Source organism: Pelecanus crispus, chromosome 17 (genome assembly GCF_030463565.1).
Source record: "Pelecanus crispus isolate bPelCri1 chromosome 17, bPelCri1.pri, whole genome shotgun sequence".
NCBI classification, from domain to species: Eukaryota; Metazoa; Chordata; class Aves; order Pelecaniformes; family Pelecanidae; genus Pelecanus; species Pelecanus crispus.
Window position 1 is genome coordinate 3,733,809 of NC_134659.1, and position 22,451 is coordinate 3,756,259.

The following is a 22,451-nucleotide window of genomic DNA, read 5'->3' on the forward strand; positions in this document are numbered from 1 at the left end:
TCCTCCAGCAGCAGCAGCAGCAGCGGCGGCTTCTTCCTTCCTTCCTTCCTTCCTTCCTCCTCCTCCTCCTCCTCTCCGCTCCGCTCCCCTCCCCTCCCCGCCTCGCTTCTCCCGCGGGCGGGGGCGGCCCTGCAAAGGCAACGCCCTCCCCGCCGCCGGCCCCTCACGCCGCCGACCGTTGGCCGCCGCCGCCCCGCCCGCTCCCGCGCTCCCCCCCCCCCCCCCGCCTTCCCCTCACCTCAGGGGGCGGGCGCGGTGACAGCGGGGCGCTGGGGGCCCTGGCGCCGCCTTCCCCCCCCGCCTCCTCTGCCGGCTGCCGCCGTCCCCTCCCCGGGGCGGGGCAGCCCCGTGAGGCGAGGTGAGCCCAGGCGAAGCGCGGCGGGGCTCGGCCGGCAGCGAGCGGGGCGGCGGCGCGGGGAGGGGCCCCCGCCGCAGGTGGGATGGCGGCGGCGACGCCACAGCCGCTGCCTCCCGCCCGCCCCGCCCCAAGCGGCGCAGCCCGGGCTGGGCCCGGGAACGGCCTCGCCCCCCCGCCCCGCACACACACACACGCACCCGCCCCGCCGCCCGGACAGCGGAGCCCAATCGCCCGTCGCGACAGCTCTCGCGAGAGCTGGGGCGCCGAGGGCAGAGATGACCCAATATGGCACCAGCGCGGCGGGCTCTCGCGAGAGCGGCCCCGGGGAAAGGGGCGGTGCCGGGGGCGGCGGAGCGGGGCGCGGGGAGCGGGGCCGGGCGGCCGCCGTGCAAAGCAGCGAAAATTCGGGCAGTGCTGCCCCTCTGTCGCCGTGTCACGGGCCCTGCTTGGCCGCCCTGCGCAGCCCCCGCAGGGGCGCTTTTAAGTGAAAAAAGAAAAGGAAAATGGACGAAGAAAAGGACTGATAGAGTCTGGGGTCCAGAGAGGAGTCTGGTGGGGAGCGGCTGAGGGAGCTGGGGTTTGGTCTGCAGAGGAGGAGGCTGAGGGGAGACCTCACCGCTCTGCAGCTCCTGACAGGAGGGGGTACTGGGGGGGGTGCTGGGCTCTTCTCCCAAGGAACCAGCAATACAGCGAGAGGAAATGGCCTCAAGTTGCATCAGGAGAGGTTTAGGTTGGATATTATCTAGGCATTGGATTGGATATTATCTAGGCATTGGAACAGGCTGCCCAGAGAGGTGGTGGAGTCACCATCCCTGGAGGCGTTTAAAAAACGGGTAGATGTGGCACTTCGGGATATGGTTTAGTCTGGTCTACCCTTGATTAGTCTAGAGTGGGCTTGGTAGTGTAGGTTAATGGTTGGACTGGATGATCTTAAAGGTCTTTTCCAACCTAGATGATTCTATGATTCTATGATTAGGAGAAATTTCTTCATGGCAGGAGTGGTCAAGCATTGGAACAGGCTGCCCGGAGAGGTGGGGGAGTCCCCACCCCTGGAAACGTTCAGAAAATGTGTAGATGTGGCACTTTGGGACATGGTTTAGTGGGCATGGTGGTGTTGGGTTGATGGTTGGGCTGATGATCTTAGAGATCCTTTCCAACCTTAGTGATTCCTAGTTTTACTCATTAAAAAATAGCCCAGCCACCAAGCCAGGAAACATGAAATTGCTACTCTCCCCTTAATTGGGTTTAGTGGTGGACTTGGTAGTGTTAGGCTAATGGTTGGACTGGATGATCTGAAAGGTCTTTTCCAACCTAAACGATGCTATGAAAAAAACCTTACTAAGGCAGCACCTCTGCAGGCCCAGGGTAACCTGGCAGGGTCACTGGTGAGTAACTGCGTGCGTGCCAGGCTGAGCCTAGCTCTGGTGCTGCCGGAGTCTCCCAAGCCAGTATTAATTGCCTGGTAAACTTCCTAAGGACGCTTTGTTCCCTTCCAGGGGCTTCAAGCCAGCAGTGATGGGGGAAGCTAAGTGCTCTCTGCCCAGATTTCCCAGTGTCCTGATCTTTGTGCGTTTGGAGAATAAACTGTTTCTCAATACTGTAATAGGCCTTGCAGTAGCGAAGATCCGTAGGTGCTTGCTTTCAAGTATGTGCCTGAGACTCAATGAAGTCACGAAGTGCTGCAGGTTAAGCGTATTTTGGAGCGGAGCCCAGGGTGTCTTCGCCAGGTAGTAAGTACAGAATGTCACAGCAAGTAAATAGCGTTAGGGATTTGTGTTGAGGGCCACTTAGCTTTTGATCTCAAGCTGGAGGAAGGTGAGTCTCGTTAGCAGTACTGTGCAAGACCGACACGTTCTGAATGGAATATGGAAGCCTGCTTTTAAAACATTTGGCTTCCCAGGTCAAAACCCTCCTCTTTCTCTACGCAATGTAGCAGAGTGGGACCCTGTCCTCTGGGGCTGTGTGTCATCACTGAAGTCCAAATAACAGGAGTGAACAGCTGAAAGTTACTACTGCTTGCATCTAAAAGTAACTACTTGGCATGCTGGGGTTTTTAATGTCTTTAGTTTGCAAATTGTAGCTGCTGCTTAGTTTTTCTTGTATTACCTTGCCTTGAAAAGGTGATTGTGCACAAAGATGCCACAAACAGCTAAGTCTTCAAAAGCTTGGATTGGATATGAAATGCTAATGAACAAAATGGCTCTTAAACTCATCTGTGGAAGACCTTGGTTTATCTCCTCTTCAAAAAGAGGGAGAAACTGTGCCCTAGGGATGGAGTGTGTTTGAGACGTGCCTACTACGAGCTCTGTCTGTGGTTTAGAATGACTGGGGCGTGTGTACGTGTTGGTAGCTATGTCTCACAAGACGCTAAATACTGCGCTGGAGTCCCTGTTGCTGTATCAGAAGTAGCATATCTCAGTGATGCAAAGCACTAGACCTGTAGAAATGGACCCTGGTAGTTCAGGAAATTAAATATGAGGAGAAAACTTAAATCCCCGTGACTTTTTTTTTTTTTTTGCAGGTTTTGATACTTTAAACTTAGATTGCATTCTGAATAGACTCAACTGCTCACTCACAGCCTTTTTATATTTCCTCTTTTCTTTCTTTGTTCTGCCCATAGCAAAAAAAAAAAAAAAAGTTTCTGCATGTCACCACCCTTCTTAAATGTACTTTCATTTGGTAGCTCTGGCTTCGAATTTTTTTTCTGCCTCAGCTGTCGGTATGAGAACTGAGTCTTAGATCTGCTCTTGCACTGGACCTTTATTTACTCAGTATTCACTTTGGGAACTCACATCTTACCTACTCTGAGTGATAGTGATTGAATTCAGGTCTCCTTCCTGTTATTTAAATTCTAGGGAATGGGAGTCGGACATTTTGGGGATTTAAAAACCTGAATAGCATCAGATACCAATTTTATACAGCAAGTTGTGGCATTTGTACAGTCTTAGATTTAGCTGCTCTCCGTATGATTCGGACTAATCCTTTTTCCTACAGGACTGGAAACAAGGAGAATTCAAACAGTTTCCTCAGCTGTGGTAGGTTTATGGAGAGGGATTGTGTTCAGTTCCCTAAACATGGGCCTGCTTTTGGGATTCCAAAACTCCGGGGATTCAGGCTAATTTTTCCTACAGAATAGGAACAAGGCAAGTTCCAGAAGGACCCAGCATTCCTACGGCTGATTTGGCAATCCATTTGTTTGATCCTAAGAGCAGCACGTCTTTAATGGATTTCAGTCTCCAGAGCCTTGCTTATCCCTGCTGTAACTACTGGCTTCACAGGAGTTATGCTGGAATGGACTGATCACATATCATACTTTTTAGGTTGGTTTTAGTAGATACTTAGGCAATGACCCTGTTTCTTTCTTCCAGTCTCACTGCCAAGAAGGAGAGCGTTCAGTGTGGTCTCTAGCATTTGCTGTTCCTGTTTTTGACGGACTGTGATCAGAAGGAAAACATGGCCCTAGACAAGGATACTGTTGGTACTTACAGGCAACCAGCAGCTTACAGGGTCCAAAGAGAAATGCAGACTGAGGAGCACTTCCAGGCGTACTTTGAAAGAAAACTGTCTTCCACCTTGGGTGGAGCACTGCAAATCTCCCAAGAGAACAGACGGCTACAGTGCAGGTGAGTTCTATGCCAGGAGTTTATCTGGTGTAAAGAAACTAAGGGGACACCTCAAGCCCAAGCGTAAAAAAGGTGCTAACTTTTCCACAGCTGGTAGTTAAAATGCTGAACTTCACTGACTGATAACCAAAGCAGAACACCCAGTTACAGCAACTCGCACCTGAGGCGTGCAAGATCAGCTTAGTGCTGCACTACCAAAGGTGCTCTTTGCAATCTGCAGAAGTGTCCGTTTGCTTCAGGACTATGATAGTGTGAGGGATATATGCACCGTAAAGAGAAATTGCTAATAGTTGTAGTTCCCTCCAGTGCTTCCCTCAGCCCAGCTGTCAGACACAAGCTTTCATTTGCTTTTTTTCTGATTTGTGCCTTTTGATACTTTTATTTCTTAACTTTAAAGAGCCTTTTTCTGTTCCCTCTTAGCTGTGGACATGGAAAGTTGCGTAATGGTATGACTGAGATTGACTGAGCTTCTTTGGCATTATTTTGGAGCTATGTTCCTCTGTTCTATGAGGAGAATGGGTGAGGCTAGGGTACTGATAAAGCATTGATGCTTCCACAGCCTCATTTTCCCATCTGCCAAAATTCTCTTTTGGGCATTAGACTGGGAGTAGAAGCATCTCTTCTGCCAGAGGAGCCCTGAAGGCTCACCAGAAGGCAGTCTTTGTTGGCAGCATAGGAGAATTCCTGATGTTCTTCCAGCAAGGCAAATATAATAAAAAATAGGAAGCCCGTTCATCAGCTTCCCTTTTAGTTTTGTTTGACTATGAATGCTCTCAGTTTTCTTTCTGAATCTCTTTTTGGATGCGGAGTGGACTGTCAGTGGTTATGGCTGTGTCTCCTCTACAAAGTCCTCCTAAGAAAGTAAATACAAAATCTCTGATTCATCATTTATCTGGGCTTTGTTTCAGCATGTATACTGAACGTATACTGAAACTTAAACTGTTGTTTTGAGACCATGGCAGGACTTGAGACTCAAGTCTAGCTATGGGTGAGGTTCCACAAGGTGTGGTGAGCTGATCTAACAGCTTGCTGCTGCCAGAAGGGACAGGGCCACACAGGGAAAGGAAAGTAGGGGAGCCAGGCCTCTCTCTGTCTGGATAAGTAGCTCTTACATCAGCTCAGCTATGTGTGGGAATGCAGCCTAAAACTATGGGTCACGTCTAACTTATGCTGCTGTGAAGTAATTTCCAGGTGATAAGGGAAGGCAAATGGAGCCATAGTTGGAGTTGCTATTGTGTTTTCTAGCTTTCATTCACCATGAAGACTTGTCATCAAGATTAATTTCTGTAACAGTGAGATCCTTTAGATTGTGCAATAGCCTTCCATTCCAGTGCTTTTTATATATTAAAAAAAAAAGGTAAGAAGGAGATTGGATGAAGTTCTGGAGTCAGAGAAACAAAATTACTTCATGGAAAGGGGTTGAATTGTGTATAATGATGACATGTGATCTAGAGTTAACAGTCTGTCCACCCAGAAACACCTGGTGCAATAAAATAAGTCTTGCCCAGAGATCAAAGGGAGAATTTTGCTCTAAAGTCATAGCTAATCTTATTGGAAACTTTATCATTGCACTTGATGCTTAATAAGAAAAGCTCTTTATTCCCTCCCCCAAGTCGTTTAAGAACTGTGTCTGCCTTGCTTCCTCATACTATTTTCCCTGTTTCTTTTCCACTTCCCTATCTCATGTGTTTTCTCTGTTCTCCATTTTGTATCCATTTGTCAGCCCAGTGTGTAGTCACCTTGTACAAAAAAAATAATGGAAAGGGACTCAGCCTGTAATGTTAACTGGGGTCAGTCCCCACAGCCACTGTTCAAGGCTGCCAGAAGCCTTGGGCAGACACTACATCACTTTTATTTGGTTTGTAAGTAGAAAATCACCAACGTTGCCAGGGGATTAAAAAAGGGAAGAAGTAGCACAGGGCTGTGGGGTTAGTCAGAGTTTACCTACTGGAAATTCTGATTCAAAATCATATACGCAAAATAAATCATGTACGTCAAGTCCTGCTTGCATCCCTTATTAAATAATGTAATACAGGAAACATTTGACTGTTTTCTGGGAGGTGGGATAGGCTTGCCTATTCCTTTCCCCCCTCCCAGATAGAGCATTTGTATGTTTTTCTTCTAGATCAGAATAGAGGGAATCAAAATACCATCTCCTATTTTTCTGTGGTGTTAATGAGGTCAAGTAATTGATGCATTCAGCGCTCTGGGCTCCGGCGCTGACAGCCTATCATATGAATGGCACACAGAGTATTTGCGATTCATCTGAATGGAATGCAAAGGCATGGGGGTGCCTATGTTGGATTCATGTTATTGTGCCAGCTGGACCTGCGGGAGGCTATCGCCTGTGTGGGTTCACAGCGCATGGTGCCTGCAGAGAGCTAACCGTAGCAGTGTGGCTTCCGCGCCTCCAGAGCACGAGGCCATGCAAAAGCGCTGCGGAGGTAGCAATTGTAAAAGGCATTGCATATAGCTTAGCTTATCTGATTCTTTTCAGCTTCTCCTGGGGAAGGTTCAGAAAAATCATACTCAAGATGTTCCCTGTCCTGAACTGGCTATTTTCATACCGGTTCAGAGAATGGATCTTGAGGGATCTGCTTGCAGGCCTAAGCGTTGGGATGTTTCAGATTCCTCAAGGTAGGCAGACAGAAAAAAGCACTCTAGCTTCCTTCTGTCTATCATGCTTTTCATAATCTGTCTCCTGTGTGTGTTTCTGTTCTTTCTAATGTCATCAGGTTATGTGGGAACTTTAACGTTGGAAGTTCCTTAAATCATCAACCTATTCATTTGCATATTTGCAGGAGAATTTCTTTTCTATAATCAGATGTTACATGGTGTAATTTCAAGGACAGGACGCTACTTTTTTCATAAAGTTTCCCTCAAACTAACTCAAAATACAGACTAATAGCAACATTTTCTTATATTCCAAACAAAATAACATGGTCTTTAAACACCACCTTGCACAATCAGGTCTGTTAGATACCCACATGCATAGCACCCCACTAGTAGGTGGCCTAAACGAAGAGTTGTTCTGGTTCTTTTTTCTAATTTCTAGTTAGCAAGGGCCCATGTTATAAAACAACATTGGCTTTTGTCACTAACTGGCCTGGCTTTATCAGGTCCTGAATTCCCTAAAAAACAGACTGTGGGAGTTGAATGACCATCTTGCTCACTGATTGGGCATGTTCAGACCCAAACTGGAAAGTGGCAGTGTAAGCAAGACCAGCGCTCGTGCTACCTATGTGTGGTGATTCTGTGAATAAATATAATGGGGTTTTCATAAGGGTTGGCAGGTTTTCATCAGCAAAATTTTACTTAAAAATAGTAACCAAAGATAGAGAACCTTCCCAATTTGCTTGGCTTTAGAAACAGATTTTTGCTTTCCAGGACTTTTAGGAGTTTGGCTGACCAGGTTACCTCTGCCAAATATCAATGGCTTCCTTTCTGCGTTCTGCTGCTCGATGACGTATGTTATATTTGGGACTTCGCATCATATCTCAATTGGTGAGGTTTATTTTGTACTGTGAAATGTTTCTACAGGACTTAGAGATTATGTTCAGTGCTGCTTCAAAAAACTGGCAAGGTGTCCTAATCTATTTCATCTAATATGCAGATGTTAATTAGGTGAAAATCCAGACCCCCAGATTCTCAGTTCATTGTTGTTCCACTTCTGCAGCTGATCTGTGGTGAGAATTTCACCCAGTCAGTCAAATTTCAGCTGCCAAGGTCCTTTGTACCCCCGAGGACATGAGCTATCCCAGACAGCAGTGCAGAGGAGACGGCTGGAGCGTCATGGAGGCGTCGCCTACGTGAAGTAAAGGACCAGTGCAAGCCGTTTCACATTTACCAGGATGTTACTGTGAATCATGATTTGGCTCTTGGTCTTCTCCATGGTCTTCTACATGCAGTTTCTTGCTATGACTGAACTGTTGATGGGTTTATATTCTTAATTTGTTCAGAAGCTAGATTATTAAAATGCTGTTTACATGTGAGAAGGCCCTTCACATTATCATAATGAGTGGGTATGTGGAGCTCTGGCCTCTTAGGTAAATTGGCAGTTTGTTCTCTGACTATGTTTTTCAGCCTTTCTGGCAGCTCATTGTAATGCATCCATTTTTTGCATTTTACATTAAAATCTTTTTGTTGTGCATCTGACCAACTGAAGGCTTCACTCATAAAATGGTAGGAATCTGAAATTTTCAGATAGGACTTTGGAAACTTCAGGTACTTACTCAGAAACAGTAAAAATTGATTATATATGTGGATTATATATATACAAATGAAAATAGACTGTCTCATGCTGCACAGACTGATGGTGGAGGGAGGAGATGGATGTGTGGTTTTAAGATAAGTCTTTGTTGCAACATCTCATGCAGTTCCATTTTCTGTTCTCTGTTCTGTTGATTCCAGGCTCATTCAGTATCCTAAATGTGGTGGTGACAGACATTCTGAAGACGCTTAGTTTCAACCAAACATTGTCCTCTAATGGTTCACTGGACAACTTCTCAGACCCTACATTCATCAAAGATTACATGGAAGCCTTGATGCTTAACGCATCAATAACATTTTTGACTGGCATCATCCAGGTAGAAGATGAATCTATTTTATATCCTTAATGATGTATCCTTATGTGCATTCTTCATACAAATGTAAGAATTGGTACCGCTTGCGTATTCTTACTGCAAATACTAAGCTCAGCACCTTTGAATACATGTTGTGCAAAGTGGGACATGAAGGACTGTTTCTTCCTCTCATGCTGTCTGAAAAGGATAATGATAGGTTAAGATTCATGTGTCCATGATTAATATGTGTGAAGTAAATTATTATCTTTCATGTTTACCAGTTCTGCAATATGTTGACCCTTAGGTAGTCCTGCATAACTGCACACACTTGATGTAAAGTGCTCCTATCTTGGTTTGGCAGTCCATAATGAAAATAGCGTGTTCAAATAACTATTCATCGTGTATGGCAGTGAAGAGCCATGCTCTTCAAATATGAAAACAAGGAGGGCGGGTTTAGACCTTGGTAATTATATCACATCTCACTTTTCATTTGTTCCATACAGTTGCTGCTAGGCTGCTTTTGCCTGGGGTTTGTAACAACATACGTGCCGAAGACTCTCATTGATGCTTACCTCGCTGCTGCAGCATTGCATGTCATTGTATCACAGTTTTCCTTTATTTTTGACGTCATTCTTGACTTCCATAAGGGCCCCCTGAACATTTTCTATGTGAGTAAATTCATTATTAGCTGAAGAAATGCATGCTTCTTGGAGGGAAAAGAAAAGAACAGCTTCAGAAATGGAAGGCAATTTCAATCTAAGTCAGTTGCTAAGGGATATTTGTGCAAGTCTCAGTTGTGGTTTACTTCGCCTTCCTGTTGTCTTGAACAGTGTATGGAGCTTATTGTGTGACACACAAGAAGAAAAGTCTGTGTGCATATTTTTAATTACTCATGTAGCTCTATAATATATTTTCAGCATGTATATAATTGTAGTAGAACAAAGGTTAGAGGAAAAGGTACTTTTTCCCTCAATAGATCATCATGAGCAAGCTATTGGGCACACAGTATCTTTATCATATCTGACAAAGAAGCAGCAGGCTCCAAGCTAAAGATAAGTTAAAGCTAATTCATCCTAATTTACTTTGATAATGTCAATCAGACAACTTGAGAGAAAGGTAGTATAGAAGAGAGAAGAATGATGGTACTAGGACTGAGCTATTTGTGGCAGTTTTTTCTCTGCAGATACCAATAAACGAGATAGATTATTTTTTTAGATTTTTTTTTTTTTTTTAAAAATACTGTTTTGCTCTTAGCATCTCTCTTCTTCTAACTGAAGATACCACTGTAGCAGAAAGGATGAGTTCAAGTGTCAGGGCAATCTGTGTCAATCTCTGGGAATATAAAACCAGTCGTAGTATCTGCCCCTGATCCTCTCTACGATGATTCTTTTTCAGAATGTATTTAATTTCTTCCTGGCTCTCCCAAAGGCTAATGCCACCAGCATATTGCTATTTTTGCTTAGCATGGCCGCACTACGACTCAATACATCTGTCATGATAAGTTATAAACATAGTTCTATTGCATTTCCTATGGAACTTCTCTTGGTAAGTGATCTTCAAAATGCCATGGTGATAACTGAACTAACAGAGAGTATAACCTACTTTATTTCAAAAAACATTTCACATATTACTTCAAGATGCTGTTATATTTACACACTGAATCTGTGCTTAAGTCCTTTAAATACTCCTACAAGATTAACTGTCTTTAGATGGACTGTGTACAGTTTCAGGAGCAAGTGCTGTATAATCTCTAGTATTGCTTCTTGTTTTCTTTCCCAGATTATCACAGCCACCATTATTTCTAATCGCATTCATCTTCATGCTGAATCTAGTAGTGCTCTGGTCAGTATGCTTCCTCAGAGGTTAGTAACCTATGCTGTTTATGAAGTTGTACTTCGGAGATATGAAAGAGATGTTTCAGCCTGTTCTTGAAATCTGACATGGGCTGACTTTTACTGGGAGGTACCAAATAGAAGAATAACTCTTCAAGAATTTTAATTGCATCATCATTTCTGAGCATATGCAGATTTCAAACTTCAGTTTTCTTTATTAGATTCAGGTTTTATTCGCACAAAGAGGAAGGAATTTGCCATTTTTTTGTGAGGTGGAAGCCTTACAGATCGAGAGCATCTCCTGTGGGGTGCTGGATGCTTCCAATGATGATCCTGGGTTTGAGGTTACTGTGGACAGAGCTGAGAACAGGTCTAAACTTAATCTGTTCTCTGATCCTGTAGGTTTCTGCCTCCTACACTGCCAGATTTATCACACCTGAGCAACATCATACTGCATGCCTTCTTCCTTGCTCTTCTAAGCTATTTCCTTCTTGTTTTTGTTGGGGAGAGGTATGCTTCACTTCACAACTACAATATTGCCGGCAATCAGGTGAGAACAAAACTACGCATACTTCCTAGGCCACGAAGCAAGCTGAACTTCAGTTGCAAGGCCACTAACTACCTGACAGTGGTAGAGATGCAAGGATGGAGTGAACGTGCCAGATGATGGTTTTGTAGCAACTTGTTACCCTTCCCTATGGAAAGTGGATGTTATAAGACAATAAGGTGAAAGCCACAACATGGCCACCTTTGACCAAGAGGCCTTTGTATATTCCCAGTGATCGGGATGAACCTCACACACACACAGTGCTGCAACTGATCCCTGAGGACCGCTGCTGTCATGAATCCATGAGACTATAAAAGCATGAGAAATTAATAGCTGAAACTGTAAATGGCCACAGCAGCTGTAGTTCTTCTCTATATGTGGCTGCTATCCCAGCGTATGGATTCTCTGCCCAGAGTGATTGCTCTGAGAGGCTTTTAAGCTAAAACTGTGTTAGTTTCCAGTGTGCCAGAGTTAGTAAGTGTTAGGTGTTTTGCACTACTCCATGTTTAGCTTGTGATGGCTTTGGATCTTTGCTAGAATGGAACTAAGCCAGCAAGGAAGCTGCCCTGACTTCTCAAAGCCTCTGGGGATAAATATTAAGGGAATGTCTTTTCCACTCAGCTTTTGTCCGGGTCTATGCTGCGAATGGAGATTTGCCACATGTTAGCTTGAAAGTCAGTGCTTCATAGCTTTGGGGTTCTAAGTGAATTTCTTTGAAAGAAGGAACTGATTTTTTGGGTCCATGAGATCCTCAGCTGTGAAAACTGCCTTTTAAGAGAGCTCATGTAACCATGGGAGACCTTGCTTTCCAGAAGGTTTCCTGAGCTTAGCAACACAGATGAGCAACCAGCAAGTGTAAGCAAAAGGAAAGGACTTCCTGATAAGCTACTTATATGAAGGGAAGTCATTCATTTGGGGTTTTCTCTGTTTCCTTCTGTTTCTGTTTTACAGGAGCTAGTAGCTGTGGGGCTATGCAATATTTGCAGCTCATTTTTCAAAAGCTTTGTTGTCAGCAGTGCTATTTCTGGAACTGTCATTCAAGAGAAGACAGGTGGAAGAACACAGGTGAGCTGGGCTGGAGTTGTTAAGCTTCCAAACTCATCTAAAATCACTGTATACTGAGTATAGGCTGACATTTCATCTAAACGATTTGTGAGATATAAAGTTACATACTTATGCAACATGAACATGAATTCAGATACCCTCTCTGTGTATGTTATATTATGTACTATACTTATATTGTATTTACAGCACATGATGTGCCATGAAGGAAGCCAGGATCCTGTGGGGAGAATAGGATATGTTCATGCAGTTTAAAACTGTATTTTAGTGAATATACCCAAAAAGCCAAATGAAAAATTGTTCATGCACCCTTAATTCTGCCACTTCTTCCTAACTTTTGAGTGCTTGGCTTTGTGATTTCTTTTTTTTTAGGGGGGAAAGAGGGTGTAATATGTAAGGATAATGCGTAATAATGTTTTTATCATACCTCTTAACTGAATGTCTGTACACACTTCACTGCATCATAGAAATAATTTTGTTTAATAAAGAGTTCATTCCAAAGTCTGACTTGCAAGAGAAGTATCTTAGTATTAGGTGAAGTTATCAAACCAAAATTCTGCATTGTTCTGTTGTGCCTAAGAATAGTCCATTTAGGAAAAAAATAATATCTACAGAAAACTCTTGCAGCTTGAGTATTCTAGAATTTGTACCACTCATTGCAGCATACCTGTGGCCTTTGTTAATTGTTCCCTGGTTATTTTTCGCAGTCGGTGGGGTTGCAAGGGCCATACCTACTTGTTTAGAGAGGACAAGTAAGGAAATGGTTCCGTCAGGCTTCTCTAATAAAGTTTTCTGTTCAGTTAGCAGCAGCGATTGGAGCATCTATGATGCTGGTGATTGCGCTGAAACTAGGACGCTTTTTCCAGATGATACCTAATGTAAGTGAACCTGAAATAGTTATAGCAGCAGTCTATTTACTTTCTAAGCAGATTTTCGAAGCGTAATATGAAGATTTTTCTGGGTTAGGGATTATATCATGTTCTAGAGTTAATTGTTTCCAGGGATGGACCAAACCAAAATAATGACTTTAGACTCCTAAATTTCAGCAGGCTAACATATTAGGTAATCAGTATTGCATCTGTCTCCCGTCTCCCACTGATCAGTACAAACTAAAATTCATTGGCTAAAACTGGATTGAAATTTCACTGGCAGCCTCTATAATTTAAACACTGTATTTCACTTTTGCTTTCACATTTTCCAAGCTTTTGCACACCTGTATAACAAATTCATGAGCTTCTCTCTTGCATCAGTATAAGCAGTTCCAAGATTGGTGCTTCAAAATCTTTCATGTAAAAAGGTACATAAAATCTTCCAAACAGAAATTTGGGGTTTGTGTCTCTGATTCTAGCTTGGTCTTTGAGGTTTATTTTAAAACCATGTGGACTCTTAAACGGCCTCTGTGGATTTTGCATTGCCAGTGCAATAAACATAAACATTTTGTTATCGTAGGTTATTCAGAATACTCAGTTTTTCACTTTTCCCTTAAATTTTTATCTGACTTTCTTTTTTTCCTGTAAGTTTCCTTAGGGAACCACTGACAGAGCATTACTTCCGGATTTTTTCCTGGCCTCTTTGTAAGATGGGACAATTAATCCCTTTCCCAAAAGTAGCTGACAAAACAGAACTTGACCATCTACTTCCTTCAGTCTCCTTTTCTTTGCGAAGAAAGGCTGTTTCAACAAATGGTGTCAAACAACTTCCTAAATCTGGCAATGAACTACCCATGCTAATTGAAACCATTCTCTGAAACAGCAACTCTTAATTCTGTAGATAGTGTTGGCCTTTCTCCTAGTGCTGCAGGAGGAGTAGGGATTCACTGAAGAAGACTGTAATGGAAATTACACATAGCATTTCAAGAGGATGTGCAGTTGCATTGGCAGAAGCGATTGTGAAATCCAACAAGAAGTTACATGCTAGTTTCATGTTGGTTTGCAGATCAGAGGAGAACTGTTACACGTATCTATAAAAATTATCAAAATAAAGTTATTATAAGATTGTAATTTCAAGCAGTTTGTCTGTCATGGATATCTGTTCCTTAGCATGTTTGTGGTTGCAAGCAAAAAAAATAACAAAATAATAGATGCCGTTTTTCTGATTTGCACAGGGTATACTGGCTGCTATTGTGGTATTTAACATGCTCCCTTTTCTTGAAAAAATTCCGGATGTCCCCATCCTGTGGAGACGGGATAAGTATCATTTTGTAAGTGATGAAAGAAGCCGCCTAGGATTTGGAATGTGTCTTAAAGGGAGAAATGGATGTTTTGGGAGGGCAAGGTAAGGCAGTGGCCATTCCCTTAGAAAAGGGATCCTTTGAAATACCCGCGGAAAGAAGTGTATTGACATCTCTTCAAATCAATTTGCAATTAATTCTATACAGGGAAAGCTGATTATTGTTGTTGCTTCACAGATCCCTGGAAATTGTCTAGCTGCCAGCTGGGGCCACGTTCTCATGTCAACTCTTGTGCAGGATTTCTCATAAAGAGAAAGACCCCCAATATGATGTGGTTTTTGCTAATAACTGAAGCCCTGTTAAAAAGTCTGGACGTTTGAACTGTGATTTGTGATCCTTGTTTGCAACTACTTCCAGGACTCAGTTGGTCTAGGTGTGCCAACAAAGCTTTTCACGTATTACCATTTCCAGCCTTTTTATTTTTTTTGTCTGCAATTCGCAAATGCTGGGGCTGAGTTGGAGGTCATTTTGCATCTTTGTACTGCTCATGTTCTCTCTGTCTCTTGTTCAAAGGTTATTTGGCTTGTAACTTTTGCTGCAGTGCTCTGTTTTGGTCTTGATGTCGGTTTAGTGATCGCCATGGGATTTACGTTCTTCATAATCACCGTTAGGTCACACAGGTACTTGGAACTTTTATACAAAATACTAGTTTTTCTTAGAGTTGATGTTTTAGAGATAGTTATACGTGTGACAATGAAAAAGCTGTTTCATGTTTGTAAACGCTGTAGTCAGGTCATTCTGGAGTCTCTCTAATGCTATCCCAAACCAGTAATCTCTTTGAGTTTATGGGCTCTGGATTGGCCCCTTCTGCAGGTGTACCGTGCTGTTGAAGACTGCTTATTGTGGTGTAGGCATCAGCTAGGAGAGGTGATGGGTATACACGCCTCTGTGGGGATAAAATGAGGTGTTGTGCCTTTATTTCAAATACATTCCTCAGTCTTCACTGACATTTACCAAGTTGCTTTATCTTCTCCCTAAACTCAGTTCGTGATAGGGGAGGGAGGTTACATCAGGCACACATTACTCAGTTTATTAGCTGCTAATCCAAACAGGAAAATCATTCATAAATCCAAGCCACACCTCCTGAGATTTACCATGAGCGGGAGGTGCTTGTTTGGGTAGACTGGAGTCTCTAGAATAACATGGAAAGATGTAGGAAGTAATTCAGTTGCTGCAAATACTGAACTGCTTGTGGTGTGGTCCAGAGTGGCTCTGAAAGAATACCTTCAGGAAGAATTTCAGTTGCCATCTGAAACTCACTGTATTACCTCTGCTCAGAGTTAGTCTCTTGGGTTTGCCTTGGGATTTAAGGAGCACAGTGAAAGGGCATTTCTGCAGCTACTATTCAGTTAAGTATCCCTGGTGTTCATACTACCTTCAGGGTATATAACCACTTATCGATTTCCTACCAGTGAGAGCATTGTGCTGACAACACTCAAAAAACCTTAGGAAGTTATCTGCGAGCAGATTTGGAATAGAGTGTCTTGACAACAATTTTCCATACATCAGGGCCAGCAGCCAGCCAGCCAGCTTCATGTTTATTCTATCCATGTCCTGAACTGACCGGAACCTGCCCCCAAACCCTGCAGCACCATTAGCAAAGCACGGTGCCTAAACCAGGATATTCTCCTTCAAGGCACACCCCTGCATTAATGCTGCTACGCTACCTCCGGATCAGACCTAACCTATGTGCAGCCAGCTCTAAGCACAAGTTATAGCTGCCTCCACCTGTCTGTGTAGACATATCTTTGAGGAGGGCTGTGGCGAGACAGAGGGAACATAGTTCCTCACATAATAACAATAATCCACGTGTTCCAGAGCTAGAAATGGGACATTATACATTCTTGAGGACACCAGTGTAGCTGAAGGCTGTGTTTGTGTACTGCGCCCCTACTCAAAGAACCCTAATTATGAGTGAATAACTTTTTGTACTCGTACCCTCTAAGTTGCAGTTGGTGTATCCAGTGAAGAGGAGAGAAATGGAGATGAAGCTTTTGGGAACAGATGGTTTTTCTCTGTTCTCTGTGAAAACCTAATAAACATCTTGTTTCAGAATGAAGATGGTGGTGCTGGGACAGATTCCAAACATGAATATTTATAGAAGTTTATCCATCTACAGAGCCGTAAGAGGAAACAAAAAACAAATGTTCCATCTCTGTAATCCAGTTTCTTCCCTTAAATGCCTGGGGGTGACCGTTCAGACTCAGTTGATTTGATTTAAAACTTTGAAAACTGAAAAATGCTGAAGTATCTGTAGTGTGAAGTGATTCAGATACGTAGCTCAGCCTGCTTGGGCCTGTGGAGCTCCTTGTGTCCATCTGTGCAGTCTCCGCGGTGGAAGCTGCGCTGCTGTCATTTCCAGAGCTGTTTGCCTTTTTTTGCTGACCTGCTTTTTGCAGTCTGGTTTTGTCCACTCTACCCACGTTTTCACAATAATGACCATGCATGTGCTAGGCTGACTCACAGGTTCTCCTGGTGATGGGATAATAGGTGGGGCACGGGCCTTTTTAACACATTATTTTCAAGACCTGCACCATACAGAATTAGGCAGTACAGTAGTAGAGAGCTTTGCCTTTGCCGCACGGGTACATTCCCAATGCTATGCTGATGCATTTGCAAACAATTGAATAAGGACAAGGTTAGTAAGACAAAGGTATAGTGTATGTTTTCTGTAATGAGCATTAAAAATAATTTGGCTTATTTTATATTAGAGCGGCCAGCTGTCATCTGTGATAGATCTGCTGGAGGTATGTGTTTAACTGCAAGAGAAGCAGATTAATTTAAGATAATTAGGTCCATGTTGCCCATGCCACTACCAGTATGCAGTGTAGTCAACAATGTGACCAGACAAACTGTCCTTAGGGTAGGACCTTGCAGACTACAACACAGACAGTCAGGAGGGGAAAAATAGCTTCTGCTAGGTACAGCCCTCACAGATACAACTTTTATTTTACAGGCAAGGGAGATTGAAGGTATCAAAATCTTCCAGTGCTGTTCTTCCATCTCTTTTGCAAACGTGAATCACTTCAAAACCTATTTGTTACACAAGGTAAATGCCAGTTTTTCAGTCAGCAGAACTTTCTAAAAGCCTGCATTAGGGAGATAAAAACTAGTAAAACTGCCTTTCTTTTTCAGATGGACATGAAAGCAGTGCCTCTAGATGAAAGTGAAATGAGGGCTTTAACTTCACTTAGTCTGTCTGACGCTGCAGAGGAAAGAAGAGGTCTTAAATGCTCTTGTGTCTGTGATCCACCTCTACCACCACCTAGGGTCAGCTTTAAAAGTATATTTATCTAGTCTGTTTGTTTGAGGTGCCTGGTTTTATATTACTGAGGGCAATGTTCTTAACTTGCCAGTACTGAAAAGGCTGTAAATGTTTATATAAAGCAGATATATATATATTTGCTGTATGAAAATAAGCAAACATTACCTCTGTATTTCTTTACACATACTTTATGTGATAGAACAATAGTAGCTCAGCTTACTGGGTGAATTAACTAGCAGTTGAAGTATTCAACATATCCTCTCCTCAGCTGAAAGAATTAATTTTGTCAGGTGCTTCAGTAGGAATTTTCTTCTTTTTCCTCATAGAAGTGAGAGAATTCCCTTGCTTATGAGGAATTTGTTCCGCTGCCAATACTGCCAAGTGCAAGTACAAAATACCTCAAAGGCAGCTGCGATTATCATGATTAGAGGATTTCTCACCTTTACTGTAATTGGCCGCTGCGCATCTTCTAGGGTCACTCATATCCCTCTTTATCTGAATTTTCTGAATTGTCTTAGACAATGAAAGAAACTTCAGGGAATGGACTGTCTTCAGAAGATATTTTTCAAGCAGTTATATGTGATTTGTAAAAGCCATTGTATGAGAAATGGGTTGAAAGACAGTGGTTTGGAAAACACATGGGGCACCGAGGTGCTTAGGAAGTGGAAGCGATAGATAATTTAACATCATCTTCTGAAGTACAAAAATGCATAGTGACTTTTCCTTTCTTGCATTATAAAAATTAAAAAACGCATTTGGAGCTATTAAGAAAGAAAAATTGTAAGAAAGAAAAATTGATTAAATCGGTCCATTCTGTGACCAGCTGCCATACAAGCAAGTAGATGAATCAAAGGTCTGCAGAATTCAGCCAGGAAGGGTCAGCTTACTGTCGCTCAGAAAGGCAATGGCCATGAGCAATCTTTTTTTTTTTTTCTTTTCTTTTCGGAAAGGTACAAGTAACAAGTCAGATTCCAGTATCACAGGCCACTTCAAGGTGTGGAAGAGTGAGGTACTACTGTACTATTCAGTGGCTGAAGGCACTCTGCTAACCACATCTGAGGCTTGCCTAAGTCACCTGCTACTTTGCATACTCTTGTGGCTTTGTGCTATATTTAGTGTTATTTCAAATGTGTTTTTTACCATGAGAAAAGAAATATCATATGATTTACAGTGCTGTCTTACTTGCAGTAAAAAATTTTCCACCTCCTGGGCCCAATTTTTCCAACCACTGGTCTACTCTCCATTTTCCATCTTAGATACCATATAGAGAGAAACTGGTGAAGCGACGTCACACAGACAGCGATTCCTCATCATCTTCAGTTAATTTGGTACATTGGTCAAAGTATGGAGACAAACTCAGCTCTAGGACGCTGTTGGTGGGAGCAGCCGATGCGCAGTGTGCACCCCCAGGCATTAACACGGGACTTAGGACTGAAAAGAACGAGGATGAAGGGAGAACAGCTGGCCTTTCACCAGGCTCTGCAATAGATAATTCCTCAGTACAGCTAGATCAGGAAGAACAGCCAATGTATTTGCCATGTCCAGTTCACACCATTATTTTAGATTTCAGCATGGTGCAGTTTGTGGATTTGATAGGTTCAGAGTTGCTGCGACAGGTAAGCGACCAAACTGCACATAAATGTGAAGTGTAAAGTTTACCCGATGTCTTATGTTTCTTGTTAGCCTAAAATGCCCCGCTACGTAACAATCCGCACATCTTCCAGTTGACCTTCAGGGGTGCAAGATTTAGCTATCGAGTTTCAGAAATTAATAAATTCCCATAAAAACACTTTTTTAAAAAAAGAAAAGCCCCACTATCCATACAAAAGACATGCAAAAACCTGTCATCCATTGTCATCAGTTTTAGAATCATGTAAACCAAAACCACATTTATAAAAATGTCTAATTTGTGGTTTTTTTCCATTTTGGCTGTTTATTTTTTCTTCTAGCTGGACACTTGAAAAAAATGCTGTTCTTTAGAAGTGTCAGATATAAAACTACCAGCTGTCTTCTAGAGTGATTTTGTTGTTACTGCTGACTGCCTAATTAGCCTTCTCTTTGAAGTATGTCTTGAACTTTTAAGTCTTCAAGTGGGGTCCTAGCCAATGGAGATACATATTTAGCAAAAATAAATTTCCTGTAGCTGCGCTTCTCGGAAGGACGCAGTTCCAGATGGATTCTTAGACAGCTTCCTCAAACTCTGTAGCTCAACTTCAAAAGAATTTTGTTTAATAACAGGTTAGACGAACACCTCTTAGGAGTAATTGTGGACTGAGCTGATGTCCCTAAAATCCCTGAAGAATTGTTTGCCACCTGTTGAATGATCCTTCTGTTGGGGAAGGGGGTTAAAGTCAAAGTCTTTCCAGATTCCTTCCAGCCCCATATTCTGAAATCCTGTGATTCTCTGAAATAATGAGTTTCATTGCCTTCTAAAAAGAAAAAACAAAACCTATTTTAAGATCTTTTAATTACAAAGGGTCGGGTACTGAGAAAATGGTGAGAATCCATCCCCTCTAAAATCTGATTCCTTTAACACTAAATTGAGATAACAAAATGTTGGACATGGAAATTGGGACAACCAGAATTACAGGTCATGCTTGAAAACACAGGTTCCTGTTCTCATTTCCACATGGGCATGGCATCTGCGTATGGAGAGACGTTTCAAGTAAGTCTGTTCCTGTGAGAACTTTTTGTTTAAGTGAAGAAATAGCAGTGTGTGCTGCGTAGTGAACTGTAGGAGGGCCAGCATGGGGTCTGGCTGTGACCTGCCCTGCTGCTGGACTCAGCGTTCATTAAGATCTTGGACAACAAAAAACAGGATTTGAGATACAGAAATAAGGGTTTTCTTCAGAGATAAAACACTACAAGGGAAATTTTATTTCCCTGCTTGTTTTAACTTCTAGTGCACCTGTATAACACAGAATTGCTTTAATGCCTGTATGGAATTCTTTCTACAGATCATCCATATGTTTCACAATACTGGCATTACAGTCCTTATAGCTGCCTGTCACTGTGAGTATAGAATTTGTTTACTAATATTGACTTATCTCCAAGGATAAGTTTTAAAATTAAGTGAAATGTTTTAGCCGTACTGCTTGGTGTGGTTTTGCTGCTTTATTTATTTCACCCCATTTTTTTATAGCCTCTGTGATAGCAGACTTTGAGAAGAATGATTTCTTTGACAGCTGTGTCACCAAAGAAAGGTTCTTTCTAACTCTTCATGATGCTGTGCTGGCTGCTTTGGACAAGCATCAAAAGCTGGATAAGCTAGAACCTACTGCGGAGGAGTCTGCTGAAGAACCACCAGCTGAACAGCAGAAGGTATTTAGCTTAACATTTATGCCTTCGTGTTGTTAAATTATCTTGTCGGTAACTTAAACCTTGTCCTGTGGCTGAGGAAACAGGGCAGAGCAGATGCTCTTTTGAATTCTCCAGTTTTTCACAGGTACTCGCCTTTTTGCAATGGATCGATAATCCAATTTGTTTCTTTGAGTCCTGTGTTCCTGTTTGGGGAAAGGCATCTTTGTGTGCAGGCTGGAAAGGCATCCAGCTGAGTTTTGCAGCAGGAAATTATTTTGTTGCATTTTAAATTGTTTCCATTTCTCCGACAGAGCAAGGACCCTGCCAGGGCAGAGCAAAAGCTCCAAGTTTTTTATTTCCAGAGGTTACTGCACCAGCTCCCTTGGGGCTGATGGGGGAAGTGAAGGACAGCGCTAGCTTGATTTCCTGAAGAACTGAAGTTTATGCACATGCTCTGTCAGTGCTCTGCAATAATTTTTAAGCTCACTGGCTGTCTCAGCCAAGTTTGAATAGGGCAGATGGCTGCAAGTTCCAGGAAAAGCCCTTGTTCTGAGTAGAAGATTCCAGTAATTGCCCCACCTAGGGAAAGAACCCAGCCTTGGCTAATCATCTTGTGCGTAACGCCAGGCTGGGGTCCTATAGCTGAATGAGGCGAGAATGAAGGCAAAACCCTATCCAAATCTGCAGGAAAACAGGGTTCTTGAGTTCTGCTGCTCATGGAACAACTTGTTTAACTCTCTTATCTTGGCATTGTGCAGAGTAGTCTAATGCAAGGATATTGACTTTCCGGTCTCTGTTCCCCATAGAAAAAACTTCAAAGGACGAAGGTGGCAGTATATATTCACCAATCTCCCTTTAGCGGATGCTGGCAGGGAGGGTTGGGAGCAGCTACCAGGCAGGAGGTGACAGTGGTTCCCCAGGAGCCCGCTCGGAGATGAGGCTGGGCCAGCCGTGCCCATGGGACCCACGGCAGCTGGGTGATGTCGGCTTCAGCAGTCCCTGCGAGCTCATTTCCTCGGCAGCTGGGGATGTGGACTGCCCTGTGCTCCCACGCCAGCACGGCCCTCTCGCTGCTCGCATGATGGTGCCGTGGCACGGGAACCACGCTTGGCCGGCTCCACAGACTGGCCACCCTTGGCTTACAGTAATGTTTGTGTACATTTCAGGAAAGAAGTTTGCTCTTGAAGAACAACAGAGATTTTTTTTCTGCAAAGAAGTCTGACAACAGACTTCTGCGTGAAGAGCCAACATCAGATATCTCATGCTCAGCCCAGAATAAAGCAGAGCCAAGCTCTCTCCGGCAGCATGATACTCCACCCCTTCAATCGGATTTCCAGGACCCAGGCTGGGGGAAGAGATGGAAGTATACCAGCAATCCCTGAATTACAAGCGTTGGGGAATTGGGATTTCAGTAGAGAGGAGAAAGGTACAGTTAAGCAACAGCTTTCGATCTTCTTTTTATTTTTTCTGTTCCAGAGTTCTTAAAATAGACAGCCTGACTAATGGCTCCAGTAATTCTGTTGTTCTAAACAAAAAGCAACATTTGTTACTGCTTTCAAGCATTTTCAAATAGATGATCAGCAATGCTGAAGGCAGAGAAATTTCAATTACAAATTATTTGCGCTTGTTTTCTGAAATTCTGTAGAAATTTTAATGTCCTAGCTTAGCACTT

The 22,451-nt window shown here is 43.0% G+C and overlaps 1 protein-coding gene across 1 annotated transcript; it reads left to right on the top strand.

The window, feature by feature from the left end:
* Positions 1–3,877: 3,877 nt before the first annotated feature.
* On the top strand, positions 3,878–22,161 carry SLC26A8 (solute carrier family 26 member 8). Its single transcript, XM_075722500.1, has 19 exons — positions 3,878–3,981; positions 6,479–6,618; positions 7,369–7,485; positions 8,392–8,567; positions 9,047–9,211; positions 9,939–10,088; positions 10,323–10,405; positions 10,778–10,925; positions 11,874–11,987; positions 12,785–12,862; positions 14,089–14,184; positions 14,728–14,834; positions 16,268–16,337; positions 17,171–17,263; positions 17,350–17,484; positions 18,736–19,095; positions 20,437–20,491; positions 20,622–20,800; positions 21,946–22,161. The coding sequence occupies exons 1-19, from the start codon at positions 3,878–3,880 to the stop codon at positions 22,159–22,161; spliced, it is 2,586 nt and encodes an 861-aa protein (XP_075578615.1).
* Positions 22,162–22,451: the final 290 nt, after the last annotated feature.